This window comes from Centruroides sculpturatus, unplaced genomic scaffold (assembly GCF_000671375.1).
Source record: "Centruroides sculpturatus isolate CEXI.00-Female unplaced genomic scaffold, Cexi_2.0 scaffold178, whole genome shotgun sequence".
Lineage (NCBI taxonomy): Eukaryota > Metazoa > Arthropoda > Arachnida > Scorpiones > Buthidae > Centruroides > Centruroides sculpturatus.
Window position 1 is genome coordinate 672,234 of NW_019384433.1, and position 16,715 is coordinate 688,948.

At 27.7% G+C, this 16,715-nt stretch overlaps 1 protein-coding gene across 3 annotated transcripts in view; it reads left to right on the top strand.

Moving 5' to 3' along the window:
- LOC111619811 (voltage-dependent calcium channel type A subunit alpha-1-like) overlaps positions 1–14,075 on the top strand; it is an 82,513-nt gene extending 68,438 nt beyond the window's left edge. For 2 of the 3 annotated variants that reach the window (XM_023361631.1, XM_023361630.1), the window contains one exon: positions 13,747–14,075. In XM_023361631.1, coding sequence (XP_023217399.1) covers positions 13,747–14,023 — 277 coding nt within the window. In that variant the 3' untranslated portion in view covers positions 14,024–14,075. Of the gene's footprint in view, positions 1–482; positions 972–13,746 lie in introns of those variants that run through there. The other variant, XR_002755820.1, reaches the window with a different exon arrangement.
- The last annotated feature ends 2,640 nt before the right edge of the window (positions 14,076–16,715 follow it).

Here is a 16,715-nt window from a genome sequence, read left to right on the forward strand (position 1 = left end):
TAATTATAATTATTATTATTAATTAAATAATTTATTATCTATTTCTTTTATTATTATTATTATTATCATTGCATGATATAAATACAATTTTAAAATTATTCGTAATTATTTTTTAATTTTTAACTTTATTTTTACATAACGGCTGGCATTTATTAAGTTTTTCTTATTTAACAATATTTAATTTTACATTGTAATTTTTTTAGTATTAATTTAAAATTTAATTATTGATTTTATATAATGTTATTTATTTATTTTTTATTTCGAATTTTTCAATATTTTTGATTAAACTATTTATCCCGGTAGATGGCGCCAAACAAATATCGATTTTATTTTGATTAATAAACGAATTTCGGTTGCTAAGATACGAAAGAATCCATTATTGATGGAAGGGTTGTCAGTTACGTTAAAACAATATTAAATCCTTGTTATTTTTAACAGCCGTTAAATTTAATCCAGTATTAAAATATGGCTTATATTCTATAAAAACGGAGATTTTATTTTAAAAAATCTGATTACGAGCTCGAAAATTGTCACTTATCCAAGAAAACGCCCAATTTTACGATCGTTATCAACTGTGGTTTTCTTTTTGTATGCCACTTGTGGATTAATCTGTAGATCAAATAGCGTTTTTTTCGCGGTTTTTGGGCAGTTTCGAGGGACATTTTTGAAAATATTCTCGAGTTTTTCGGCATATTCGAAGTAGAAATGGTAGTTGCGATGCTAGTTTCTGAAACCCTGATTCTACAGGTGTTTCACACGATAACTGGAACGATCGCTGGATAAGTGTACCATCGACCATAGAGACCAGAACGTACAAAGGGATCGCCACAGCTCCGGGTCAAAAACGAGCGCATGCTCCATGAGCGCATTTACTGCATCTCGCCTTTGCTTTTCTAACTGACTTGCACCGCATCAAGTCCGTTAAGCGCTTTGTACACTGCCTGCCTATGGATATGACATGCGAGTCGGAGGTAAGAGCCCTTGTTATCATACTAGCATCCATTATCTCCCCCCGAGAACGGTCGGGGGTCGAAGGGATCGCAAAACGCTACTTAATGCGTTCGGGAGGGGAAATGCCGCATTTATGACCCCGTTTCGGTGGCCTATTCCTCTAACACGGATCAAGATGGCGGAGAAAATGGAGATGAATTTGGTTTTTGCATAATAAATACAAAATCTCGATTTTCTCCCTCGAGTTTCATCCGTAATTTTTTTCTAGGTTGATTGATGATTTTTTCGGGAAAATATCAAAATTATATATCTTAATTAAGAAAAAAAGATGATATTTGCCATCCGGAAAATCGGGAGAATTAAGTTGATCTCGGATGAACATTCTCGATGGTCTCTCTCGATTGTTGTTCCTCTTCGAAGATCTTTAAATTTTCAGACATTTTCCGAGACGAAATGATAAAAATCAACAAGAGAAAAATTTTTATTTTGTCCTCCATCATCAACTGGCATTTGGTTCTCTTCCAAGAAGAATCGTCTCTTTCCATTTATGACCTTAATATTCCATCTCCTTACTTTTTAAATATAAAAAATAAAAGTTAATAGGTTAATACTGTTGCACGTTTAGGCATCTTGCCCAAAATTTTTCATTTTATTTCAATTTCCTTATTTCTTTCTCTTTTTTTTTTCATATTTATAAAGTAAACTTTACACGTTAATTTACATAATTAAATTATTTTTCTTTTATCTTCTACGAATTAATTCATATTGTTTTGTATAAAATATTAATATTTTTTATCGTATAAAAATAAAACTATATAAGTTATATACATTTTTTCCCCTATAATGTTTAAAGCGATATTTTAACCAAAAAAAAGGGAAATTTTGATGCAATTATACGAAGACGAAACTCCATATTTTACAGGAGTATAAATCGTTACAGAGGCCTGCACAGCTAAAGTGCCTAGGGCCACCACGTAAATAAATTTACTCCTGCTTAAAAGAATTATTATTGTAAAAGTATAACTTAAGTTTGAACTATGAAAGCTTAACTTTAATTATAATAGAAATATAAGAATGTGACTTTAATTAAACTGAAAGATGGGGCCCCGTTATGGCACACCAAGTTTGGACTATTATTTTGACCAACTCTAATGTTTTTCCTCTAAGAAATGACTGAGCTAGCGCCTAGAGTCTAGGTCTACGTGATAAATGTTGGTGTTGGTCAAAATAACAGCCCAAACTTGATGGCCAAAAATAATAGCCCTACCTTATATAATTTTAAGTAGAAGTGTAATAAATTTAATTATGTCTAGTGCGAGTTTTCAGAAGTATAACAAGTTAGAGATTAGTTAGAAAATATGAAAATGTGATTTAAAATAAGATTATTTAACATCACAATTAGTGAAAATTGTGTGTAAAGGAAGCTGTGAATATTTAAAAGTGTGATTTCATTTAGAAATATGAAAAGTGTGAAATTAATATTATAAAGTGTGATTTCAGGTATATTTCCAGTTTAAAATTCTAATTAAAACTGCTATTCTAATAATTTAAATTTTAATACAGTAGTCATTGTAAATAATTTAAACTGCAAGAGTTTAAAAAAAAAAGACCATTAGACCATTAAGTAACAAGAAATTACAGGAGTGGACCATAAGAAAAATTAATAATAGATTTAAGATTCAAAATGAAAAGAATAAATAAAAGAAAATTGACAGAATTTTACTTAAGTGATGATTCTTCTCGATTCGCTAAATGTAAAACTATTGATAGAATCAAATGGTTAAAATGGCCGTTGGCAGGTTGAACAACGTTATAGAAAATAAAGGCGTTAAAACGAGCTAATTAATATTTGTTTGAGTAAAGTTAGAAGATTTAGCGAATATTTATCGTTAAATCGGAGAATTTTAACAAATGGTTGTACTTTTATTCGTAATTATATCGCGAAAATTTATGGTTAAAGTTTTTAATGAAGTATTTACGAAGTTATTTTCATAAAATGACATATTTTTATTTATTTCTAAGGTTTTATTACTTTATTTTAACGTGTTTCTACCGGGTTTATCAGGTAATTACATTTTTAATAAAATTTTTTTTTGTTTCTCTGATTGTGTTCTCTCTCTCCGACACGCCTCATTTGATCACGCAGATCTTTATCGAGACCATTATTTATATTTATAAAATATGTAGAGTTATGTAGTGTCCAGATATACAGTATACTCAGCTATAAAGTAAATAAAAGTATTTTAATGCGAATTTTTCTTTTATGAAATGTATTTTTGATACTAATTTTAAGAAGAAAAATAATTAATTTTTTGTTTATTTTTTTCTATTTAATTGTAAAAAAAGGGAAGTAAAAATAGGGTATCGAATGCCGAAGCTGTTCGTAGGAAAAAAGCAAAAATGAAAGGAATTCGCAACGTCGGAATCTTTACGAGATAATTACTACATTTGTAAATGATAATTACGAGTTAAATGAATCATTATGCTTTAATTTTTGTCTGCATTAAATATAATTTTATCTTCGTCGTACATGTAATAACATTTATGAACTACATTTTAACATGTAACAGTACATTAATGGATATTTTTTATTTTTTATTTTTGCGTGTTTTCACTAAAGAATTCAATTGTAAAATTGCGAAAAACGTAAATATGTTAAACTAATTAATTTAAATTTGAATAATAATTAAAATTTTTTAAAAANCTGCACAGCTAAAGTGCCTAGGGCCACCACGTAAATAAATTTACTCCTGCTTAAAAGAATTATTATTGTAAAAGTATAACTTAAGTTTGAACTATGAAAGCTTAACTTTAATTATAATAGAAATATAAGAATGTGACTTTAATTAAACTGAAAGATGGGGCCCCGTTATGGCACACCAAGTTTGGACTATTATTTTGACCAACTCTAATGTTTTTCCTCTAAGAAATGACTGAGCTAGCGCCTAGAGTCTAGGTCTACGTGATAAATGTTGGTGTTGGTCAAAATAACAGCCCAAACTTGATGGCCAAAAATAATAGCCCTACCTTATATAATTTTAAGTAGAAGTGTAATAAATTTAATTATGTCTAGTGCGAGTTTTCAGAAGTATAACAAGTTAGAGATTAGTTAGAAAATATGAAAATGTGATTTAAAATAAGATTATTTAACATCACAATTAGTGAAAATTGTGTGTAAAGGAAGCTGTGAATATTTAAAAGTGTGATTTCATTTAGAAATATGAAAAGTGTGAAATTAATATTATAAAGTGTGATTTCAGGTATATTTCCAGTTTAAAATTCTAATTAAAACTGCTATTCTAATAATTTAAATTTTAATACAGTAGTCATTGTAAATAATTTAAACTGCAAGAGTTTAAAAAAAAAAGACCATTAAGTAACAAGAAATTACAGGAGTGGACCATAAGAAAAATTAATAATAGATTTAAGATTCAAAATGAAAAGAATAAATAAAAGAAAATTGACAGAATTTTACTTAAGTGATGATTCTTCTCGATTCGCTAAATGTAAAACTATTGATAGAATCAAATGGTTAAAATGGCCGTTGGCAGGTTGAACAACGTTATAGAAAATAAAGGCGTTAAAACGAGCTAATTAATATTTGTTTGAGTAAAGTTAGAAGATTTAGCGAATATTTATCGTTAAATCGGAGAATTTTAACAAATGGTTGTACTTTTATTCGTAATTATATCGCGAAAATTTATGGTTAAAGTTTTTAATGAAGTATTTACGAAGTTATTTTCATAAAATGACATATTTTTATTTATTTCTAAGGTTTTATTACTTTATTTTAACGTGTTTCTACCGGGTTTATCAGGTAATTACATTTTTAATAAAATTTTTTTTTGTTTCTCTGATTGTGTTCTCTCTCTCCGACACGCCTCATTTGATCACGCAGATCTTTATCGAGACCATTATTTATATTTATAAATTGTAAAACTTGACTATTATTTCAAGTTTACACTTGTTAGAAATTTAGTTTAGTAAATAAAAAATCGATTCTTTAATTAATCGATTATATTATATATATATTAAGAAATTCGATTATTTATTCGTTGAAAGTGAGTGTTTCTCCAATTGCGAATGATATAAAATCATGCGGGGAAATGTTAATAAATAATAAAAAATATAAAATCAATTAGTTACATTCAGAAGAGTTTAAATATTTTTATAAAATTTCAAATTTTCAAAGTTTAAAGGTTATATTTAATTTTTTATCCAATCTTCGTAGATTTTAATGCAATATTATTCTCTATTAAGTCTAATAAATGTATATTTTTAGTAAATATAGTTTAAGGAATATTTGACGTTAATTAAAATATTTTTCTGCATAACAAATTTGTTTCAAATCATATAAATATATACGGTATTTAAGTGTTACATAATGTCATAGAAAATCTAATTTTCTAAAATCTTGACAGTTTATTTTCTTACAGTTTACTTGTACTGAAATACACGCGCATACACACAAATATACACTTGGGTGTTATTTTATTACTGTTTTGTCTTAATTAAATTTAAATATTTAAAATTTCCTAGCTTAATTTGGAAGAAGATGCCAGAAGGAATTAATTTTTCCTTGTAGATTTTTTAAAAATAATTGTAAATTTTTAGAAAGATAAATGGTCGAAGATGATTTCAATCCCTCCTATTTTCTAACCATTAAAGAATATGCAAAGATACGTTTAATGAAATAGAAAATATGAACGTATGAAAGACAAGTCACGCAGTTTTTTAAACTAATTTAATTGGAACAAGATTCAAATATCGATTTTCACACGTCTCCACACGCCATTTTGTTTAAAAAAAACACTAAAAAATGAAAGCAATCTCTAGCACTTGTACGTCATCTTTCGCATCCATATTGTTCCTACAATACAGAAGACCGTACAATGCCGTGAGTTACGAAACATAACAATATTATACCGTAATATCCACAAAAAATTGGGAATATTGCGATACGCCCTCGATTCATCCTGAAGTACTTTCATTATGGGAAAACTTGTAAGCGTTTAATTTGTTTAGCTTTATTTAAAGTTATTTGCGCTAATAATTTACTTGGAGAAGATTATTGCTGTGTAAATATCTGTTTACGAAAGAAATTTGGGATGAGTGGATGCTTACCTCCCTTGTAGATACAATGAGCCACTTCCTTGTCGATCTATCGGTTATATCTCTTCTTAACTCGCCCATTAGAATTCATTCTCCTGTCAGTCCATGATTTGAAATTCTTCGACGTGTAGCAATGGGATTTCTTTTAATGGCTCCTCCCTTAATCCTTTCTTAAAGCCCCGAGCATGTCGAGTTAATCTGCCAACTTTCATTAAACCTTTAATATTCTACAAGAATTTGAAAAGAGTGAGAGCTTTTTTTCTGATTTATTTAATGGTCCCAGTGATAATTATTTTCTCTTTTTCGTTGGAGTTTTTCTAGTTATTTTTTTGCGGCGTTCTTTAAATTTATTGTTTTTAATATTTATAATTTATATTTTAAAATATATTTTTAAGTTATTTTTGCGTGTATTTAAATATATCAAAGCAATCTCTGAAGGTATGCAATGAGATCTCCTGATTTCTTTAACATGATGTATTAATTTTGAAGATATGCAAAAAGACTCATTAATAATAATAATTTTTAAAAATTTATTAATTTTAACGCCTGTAATTTATATTTTAAAAAATATTTTTAAGATTTCTTTGCTAATATTTAAATATATCGAGTTTCTTCTGAAGGTATGCAACATCTCATGCTTTCTTTCACAAATAAATTTGTCTTAGGTGTTGTTTAATAAAATAAAATTTATTTATACTTTTATTATTTATTTGTTAATTATTTATTTGAAAAGATGAGTTTATTTATCGTGATAAAGCGATGTCGACTGAGTAATCGACCAGATTTGTTGTGGCTTTTTGATACTTTTATTAATAACATGTTCACGTTACTGTACATTTATTGTTTGTTTGACTGTTTCTATATTGCAAAAATCTAGATCAACAATAAAGAAAAACGAAATTTTAAAATTTATATGAATAAATATGTTGCTTTACGTGTAAATTAATACCACTTTTATTTTCTAGAAAAATATATATTTTTGTAATATTCTGAGCATAAAACTCGCTTAATAATGCTCCTAAATTGTTATCTACATGCAAAATATTAACTGAATTATCTAAAACAAATTTAAAATTAATACAAATTAATATTTAATTTCTTTAAAACAATATTTTCTAAGCATTATAATATTTTAACATAATTTACGAGCAATTCGGAGATCGCGATCCATCGATTGAGAAGTTTCTACATATAAAGTAAACGTATAATACCATCAACCTTCCTATTTTCTCGTCGCTTTATGTTATTGGTATTATCGAAATTGAATGTGATTTTCAAGCATTTTTATTGAAATTCGCTCAAATTAAGTCGTCACTAAAGCGTCAAAATAGAATCTTGTTCATCAAACACATCTGGTCTCCTCTCTCGAATACCATGATGACAAGATTGGTACCAGCCGCCTTCCAAATAAAAATCGATATGTCCTTTTCTTCTTCTTTTACGCTTTGCAATTTCATTTAATATTTAAAAATAATAGCTTTATTTATTTAAATACCTTTCCCGAAATTTGTAATTAATAAAAAGAATTTATTATTTTTTCCGGTAGAAATTATCATTCATACGAATCGTAAAAAATGCAGTAGTAGAATCATTAACAAATGGATATTGGAATAATGAAATTATCATCGAAGGACTCGTAATTACTTAGTTGCAATACTCACGAGATCGTTGGGTGTGTCTAGTTTGCTTTTCTTAAAAATTAACCGATAACTGTTGCTAACATTGTGTTTTTGGGGGGATTTTTTGAATTTTTATGGCACTATTTTTAAAAATAATCAATAATATGGGACGTTTTCATAAATTAATTTCTTATTAAGAATATAATTCTTTAGTTACAGAAACACAGGGAAGTTGTGTTAATATCTCGCATATTCCGTTTTAACTTTCGTGTTTTGTCTCTATCCAGAATTGATGTTTTGCTGAATTTAATAAATAAATGTAAAACGAACTGTGAGCTTAATCTGTATGATATTAACTAATGTTTGTTGGATGATGATATCAAAGTAAAATTGATGTTTGTAATATCGAGTGATGGAGAAAGTTCAATAGCGCGTGACCGTGACTTGAATATATCTCATGCAATGATCTCTTGTTTTCTGCTAATGGAATTACAATCGCCAGCTGCTGTAAACATTATAAGATTAGGAATTAATACTTAAAACAAAAAAACTATTTCTTATCCAAGCATCAACAGGTCCGGTCTTAAACCGATTGAACCCAATTGAATCTAATGCTAGAATTAGGAAGGAAATTGTCATTCTAAAGAAGAAATTGTCTTATGTCGCGACACTTGAATTAGCAATATTATGTGCAATGTAAATTTTTCAGTAGTTTAATTTTTCTTTAATTTTTATTTGTTTTTTTTATGATTCCAATTGAATCCTCCTTTGTCTGTTCCAGTTAGAGGAGGCCAATAAAAGCCTTTTTATACTATGATCATTATCATCATTATAGTATAAAAAGGCTTTTATTGGCCTCTGAGAGGCCCTTACATTTAACAATAATTTTTAAATTAATACAAAAACTATGGTTGTTAGTCTTATTTCTATAATTGTATCATATATATATATATATATATATAATGTAAAAGTGTTATATTTAAAAATACTCGTAGTTTTTCATCTTATTTCAACAGTGAGTGACACACGTTTCCTAGTTCTCTGAACACGGTTTGATATGATGTTTGTTGTTTTTTTTTTGGTGTATGTACAGTACCATATGTATATCCTTCTATGACTTTTCGTAAGTCGTTCGAAACGTATCTTCTTTCTCATTCCTCACCCATTCAATGAAATTTGTATGAAATTCAAATAGCTTCTATGCTTTTGAATAACTGTACGGTGTTGATTTTTCAGTAACTTAGCATAGGACTAAGCTTAATCAATATAACGCATGCTTGGATTAAGATAAGTCGTTTATAATTGTAAATGCCACATGTTTGATCATTAAAATTTTCATGTTGAATGCAGATTTCAATATGCGTTTTGATAATGAAGATACGTCTTTAGTACTGTACTTAACACAAACTTGACATGAAGTCTGTTGTTTTCTTATATATATGTAAGTGTATCTTTTTATAACTTTACTTGGGTAATTTGAAACGGAGCCTTTTCCTCACTTACATGGTATTTCACGAGTTCCATAGACATGCAGTTTACCTTATTAAACACTCACAAATCACATTCTGAGATTTATAAGTGAGTGTAAAATAAGGTGAACCATATGTTTATGTATGAAAAGTCTCTTGCGGATTTATTTTGTGATCACTATTTAATCGAATGTACATTTGAAGGTTTTCATCTTATTCTTGATGAGCATATTTAACATATCTAATGCTATGGACAGACTATTAGGAAATTATAAGACTATCACGTTTTTAGGTTTCTCAAAACTAACAATGTTTAATGGTCACTTATTATTCTCAACAAAAAAATACAATAAATAATCACTTTTTGAACAATTAGTTCAACATTCCTAACACAATTTAGTTATTAGTTTTACAAAAGTCATATTTTCATTGTTAATAAATTATAAGACCACCATGAAAACGATGGTTGAGAAGTAATTTTTTTGTTGATTAATAGTTGATTATTACTCTATTTCTTCGTACCACTTCAAATGGTCTGTTCGACATTGATTCTACCAATTTTTTCGGTAGATAATTGACAATATTCATGTCGTTATCATTGGCGCATAATTTCACATTCAAGTTCTTGAACACTTGAAAATTGGCAGTTATTTGCGTATGCTTTCTGACTTAAGACCCCAAAATGTTTTCAATGCGATTTAAATCACGATTTCTTAATGACCAAGGTAAAATATTCATTTTTTTTTGTTTTAAGTCAGTCTTGAGCTGTCTTTGAGTTATGGCAAGCGGCATTGTCTTGTTGGTAGTACTATTTTCTTCCTCTAAAATATGATCTAAATGGGAGAAAATATTTTTCCTATAATACCTGATAATTTTTAGATTTTAGTTTTATGCTAAATTTAGCAAAAACGAGTTTAATATCATAACAGAATGCTCCCCAAACCATGACAGAGCCTCCACTAATTTGTCTACTAAAAATCCCCTATGTGAGTTGTATGTGAAACTTTTGTCTCAACTTCCCGTGAAATTTCTCTTGTGGATATGCTATATTGACGAATGATTGTGTAGTGTTTATTTTCAGATTAACTAAATTATAGTGCACTTATCTTAATCTAAACATGTATTGTGTTGATTAAATTGTATACAAGTGCCATGCAAGTGGATGTTCATTAAAACTTTCATGTCGTTACCAAATGCAGATTTCAATATGAGCTTTAATAATTGAATATTTTGTTTTCTTTGCCAATTACAGTCGTTAGATGTCCGAATAATTATACTTTTAAATAAAATTTATTTCTTCTTTCGATAGGAAACGTGCTAAAAGAAGATAATCGATAAGGAGATACTTGTAATGTCATTTTTGAAGTAATTAGAATATCAAATTCTCATTGAATATAATTCGAAATTTAAAATGGTTAATCATTAAAGGCTTGAAAGTACGGCTATCCACAGGAGGGAGAGTGGGATACTTGCCAATTGGCTCGTAATCTTAGGGGGTTCGTGATCTCAGGAGGGTCGTAACAGACTCACATTAGAGACTACTGTGAAACCAAACTTTGTGTATTATATGATTAATGACCGCATATATAAAAGATATATTCGGTCTTTATATTTTGCATATTACTAGGAATCTCAATGTTTAAATCTTAGCACTTGTTAAATTTATCCTTGTTTAATTCTGTACGCATTTTTAAATTGGTTTAAATATATTTTAGAATTATTTATCTTTAAATTTTCTAATATAATAAGTATCCAATTTTTAATAGAATAATTTTCAATTGTTAATTTTGGTAGCATTTTTCCATAGGAATTCTAATTTGAAAATTAATAAAGACAATGCTAAAATAATAATAAAAACCTATATTTTACATCCAAGTAATTGTCAAAACCAATACTAAAAATACATTAAAACACTGGCTGGAAGCCTCTAAAGAAAGGTCAAGGTTAACCTGAACTTTCTTTAGAGGTTTCCAGCCGCATGTAAAGTATTTAAAATGTTCTTGAAATGATTCCGTTGTGGATGAAGTTTTCATTATAAAGTCTTCAAATATTCTATCCATTATGGAGTCGAACGTCTCTTAGGAACCAACAACATCATCAACGACGGACATTTTATTGTCTACTCGACATGTAAATTGTACTTAACATGTAAATGATAAAAAAAAGTCCCTTATTAATCAATTAATATTCGTAAATTTCGTATTTTATCAAAAAAAAAAGTTTCTTTATTTGGATAATTTTCTCTTAAAAAATGAAAAAGATCATTATCTAAAAGTAAAAATCGTATTGCACATTTCTATAATTAACAAAACCATATTACAATTACAGTGGTACCTCAGGTTACGAACGCCCCAGCATACGAAATTTTCAGGATACGACATGAAATTCGAACATATTTTTGCTCCACGATACGAACAAAAACTCACCATACGACGTTACATTAGTTCGCATTTTTCATTTGTTTTTCTTACTACAGTTATTTTTTTAAATATATTACTTGGCTTTAATTTGAGTATGTTTTTCGCGTTGGAACGAATTATTTGGTTTTACATGTAATCGTATGGGAAAAGATGATCCACCTTACGACATTTTCATGATACGATCTCAGTTTCGGAACGGATTAATTTCGTATCCTGAGGTACCACTGTATATTAAAAATACAATAACACCTGTGTAAGCCAGAATTCGTCGATACAAATTTTATTTTAGTTTTGAACAGGTTTAGTATTATTTCTCCCTTTTTTAAATCTTTTAATTCTATCAAATAAGCGTTACACAGTTACCTCCATTTAGAATGGACGTAAAAACACTTTATTACTACATTACAAAATTAATCTAAAGTGATTCAACTAAAAATAAAAGTATTCGAATGCAAGAATTGAGAACCATTTGATTGTAATAAGTATCGTTGTGCGCTTGATCAATTGTTAGGTATTCGAATATTGAAAGTTTTCGGGTGATATCCATAAATTAGTTCAAAAGATAGCATGAAAGCAAATTCGAGTATCGTACAAGGAAAAATGGTAGCACTGTGTTTACATTATTTTCAGAGTTTTTAACGAATTACATACGTTTACTTATTCTCGAGAACTCGGTTCTCGGAAACTCTGGAGAACTCATTCGAATCTTAAAAGTTTCCAATTCTTAAAATATGCCCTTGTTTAATTCCTACAAAGACTAATCGCAACAAAGTCATGTCCTCGACACGTGATGACCTGTTCTACCTGGAAGCAATTCTATTTGTCTACAAGTAGAATCTAAATTTTTTGCTTTATTCAAGTTAAATTGTTTTTCTTGCCCAAGAACCTCTTCCGATTTTCGGCTTATAGTAAAATTTAACATAAAAAATTGCTGCGTTCTGGAAGTTTTTCCGTTCAGGCAGGTTTCCGTTTTATTGAGGATTCGTTTTAGACAGATTTTACCGTACTAGAGTGACCTTGACCTTTTTTTAAAAGTTGCTTAGGCGTATTTAAAATGTTTAAATGTTCTTTAAAACAATCCCATTATGGCATATTCAAATATCCTTTCCCTTATGGAGTCAAATGTCTCTTAGAAGCTTTTAATGAAAGGTCAAGGTCACTTTGGAACCACCAATTTACATCAACGTAGAACATTTTATTGTCTATTCAATTATTATTAGCATACAAATGGTATAGGAACGTCTTCTGTTGAACGAACTCGTTGTAGATTTCATATTTTATCAAATAATTTTCTTCATTCGGCCACTTTCATTAAAAAAATTAAAAATACATTTTTAAATTTAAAAATAAAAACTTTATTTCAATTTCACATAATTACCGGAACCAACGCAATGTCTATTTTTCATCTTAGTGTTTTTAAGTGTTTCTTTTAATTCTTGCTTACGAATTAAAGAAAGTTCGTAAGCATAATAATGAAGACTATATATTATCACGTGATCAAATAGTTATTTTGAAATTAAAAGCAGTATATTTACGCATCGTTATTGTTATAAATGCTTCTTCCACAGATTTTTAGTATTAAATTTATGTATTAATCGAATAAAACATAAGAATTCACAAAAGTTACTATGTATGCAATTTATGTCTCAACTTTGCTGTATTGAGAAATATAAATATTTTAATCAGGACCTATCAAACGTTCTTTTTTTATGCTTTCTATTCTGTAAGTATTAAGAGGGCTTTTTATTAAGCCCGTTGTAGATTTGGCCAGGTGGCGAGAGATGGGGCTGGTATATTCGGAATAGAGTATCTTCGACAATTTTCTGGGAGGTTTTGACCCATCCGGATTTATTCCTGGGTCCTCCAGAGCAGGAGGCTGACACATTAACCGCCCGTCCACCAGGCCGTTAATCTCTTAGAAGTTGAAAGATTCCTATCATTTTTCTTAAGATGTTTTCGTAAATGTAAAGACCGAACCAAATGGCTTCCTGTTCCTCCTGTGATAGGAATCCTCTGTTAAGTCACGATTTCGTAAAAAACGTCCAATTGCACGATTCTTATTATCTATTAGTATTAATATTTTCATATTAATTTCTATTTGCAATGATTTTTATAATAATTTAATATAAGATACTTACAAATTCTTTGCATTTTTTTTTGCTTTTTTTAATATAGATTGACAGCTTTAAATGCCGAAGCAGCAGGATTGGGTGAAGCTGGCATTTTCAGTGATTATGGCAGTTTAAGAAAAAGAGAAATATTTCATTCAGAAATGGCAAGAAAGAGAGGACAACAACTTAAAAGAGGCGAAGGGCCTTCGTCATTATTTCTTCTGAGTGATAAGAATATCGTCAGGAGATGTACCAAATTCATTATCGAGTGGCCATATCCTTTTTTCTTTACTTCATATTTATATATAAATAAATTAATATATATATATATATACAGGTAAATATTATTTAATTCATGATTTGAACACAATTAGTAAAAGAAGAACATGAAGGGAGGAGTAGAGTAAAGGTAAGATTTGTCTTTATAAAAATTGATTTCGAGTGGAAACGAGAATTATATTGATGTACAATGGAAGAATATCGAGTCTTTCACTACTTAAAGATTTAATCTAGGTGAGTGCATCGATGTATAAGGCTTTTGAAATTAGTTTTATGTGATTTTGTAGCCATTCTAATCAAATTGGTATAATTTGATAGATTTCTCTCAATGTATAGAACATTTTCTAGATTTTTTTTAAAGCTTTCTGCCTTATTTTTTATCAGTTTTTCTTCCGTTTTATCGTTATTTAAACAAATTTGCATAGTTGTATTTTATATATTTACTATTTATAACTTACTTATTTTCAATAATACTTCCATATACTCATATAATAGTCATATAAGCCTTATTTTCTTGTTTTTTTCTCAGAATCATATATATAATATAATTATTTACTGTGATTTATAAATCAAAACATTAATATATATACAAATTGATTCATATTTATTATATAAAAAGCTTCGAATGTCCCATCGCTGTTTATCTTAACACTTCGGTGTTGCATGAAGATAAATTAATCGCATAAGTTATTTAGCTAAGTGTCAAGAATTATAGAAAGAGGATATCATTAATGTAAAAGTCTTCTTTCTGACTAGAAACGAATTTCATGTTGCTGTGCCTCTTTGAATTATTGATATAATGATGATTGTCGGATGTTACTTCTTAAGAAAAGCAAGTACTTGGATTGCTTTCTAGACAAATCATTCTTTATTGAACGAATTTAATACGCTGTATTCTTAAAATTTTTATTGGAAATTAAAGAAAATGGTTATTTTAATTGTTTTAAATAAAATTTTAAATATTTAATGATAAAACGAGGTTATTTGTATACGGATATCCTAAAAAGTCACTATTTTTTTTAAATATTTTAATTATTTTTATACAAATAAAAGTAGATGAAAAAATTTTAAATATTTATTAATTTTTTTTTCATTTATTTGCATAATACAAGTAAGACCTCCCCATATAGCCTAAAACAATAATAATAAATTCCACTAAAACGTTATAAAGCAATAAGTAATAAATAACAATAAATTTAGAGAAATTAAAAATATAAAATTTAATAAGACAAACTGCGATTTTAATTATTATAAAATATTTTTGAAACAATGAGATATTTTTACACTTAAAGATTCTGTACATATAGTATTTTTTAAATATTTTTTAAATATTTTATTTTATTTTTTGATGTACATTTTTCGTATAAAACAAGAAAAATAACAGAAAAGGATTTTTTAAAATTGCTATTTTACTTGTTTTAAAAGAAAATATTTCTCTTTAACTTTAATATCTGTATATAAATGTCTGAAAAAAATTCTCTCGTGAATATAGCATTTTTTATTTTATCCTGTTTTTAATACGTATGTTAAATATATGTATAAAACAATTTTCTTGTTTTATACTTATATTTAAAAATTTTCGTTTTAAGTGTTTTAAAAAATATTTAAAAAAATCAAGGTTAAAAGTGAAGTATTTATATATAAATATTATCCTGAGAAGTCTCTCCTAAATATAGCAGCCTAACTTTTTTCTATTTTATACTTTTTGTGTTAATATAATTAATAAATGCATTATAAAACAAGAAAAAAAAACATACTTTTAGAAATTACTTAAAATTTTCACTGTAATCTCTCTGGATTAAAAACTTCTGGAAGATCGAACATTTCCGTAATGCAGTATCTTGGATCGATCTAACATTTTCATAAGTACAGATGAAATACAGTGTGAAAATAAATTGTTTCGTTAGTCGTTTGCATTATATAGATCCATATTTTCTATAGATATCAATTAATCGAGTTCGTTGTGAATAGTTTACTATATATTTACATAATTCTCTCTTATAATTTTCAAACAAATTTTGCATTATTAATCAATTAATCATCCATTAATCAATTAATTAATCGACAGTAACGTATCAGAAGAATCAGTTAATGTTTAATACACTTTAAACATGCTTAAAAGTTAAAATATATTTTAGTTTTACAAGAAAGGTCATTATTTTCTTAGTTAGAAGTCCATTTTGATGCTATTTTTATACCTCAAATAGTCTAGAATTTACTTGAGGAACAGGAAAAAACCGTGCATTAAACTCTAAAATGTTAGAAATTCTTCTAAAGCTATTAGTAATATACGTTCTCATTTGGAAAATAAAAAGGAAAAAGAGATTCTTAGATTAGCATTTGCTAAATTCCATTTAAGTTCCGTCGTCCAGCAGTAAAATTTCTCACAGATAATAAGACTGAATTCATTCATCAAATCATTATTTGATAGAAATCTCTCATTACATTAATAACCTCCTTAAATATTTCTCTTTAACTTTAATATCTGTATATAAATGTCTGAAAAAAATTCTCTCGTGAATATGGCATTTTTTATTTTATCCTGTTTTTAATACGTATGTTAAATATATGTATAAAACAATTTTCTTGTTTTATACTTATATTTAAAAATTTTCGTTTTAAGTGTTTTAAACAAATATTTAAAAAAATCAAGGTTAAAAGTGAAGTATTTATATATAAATAAATTAATATATATATATATACTCGACACGTGATGACCTGTTCTACCTGGAAGCAATTCTATTTGTCTACAAG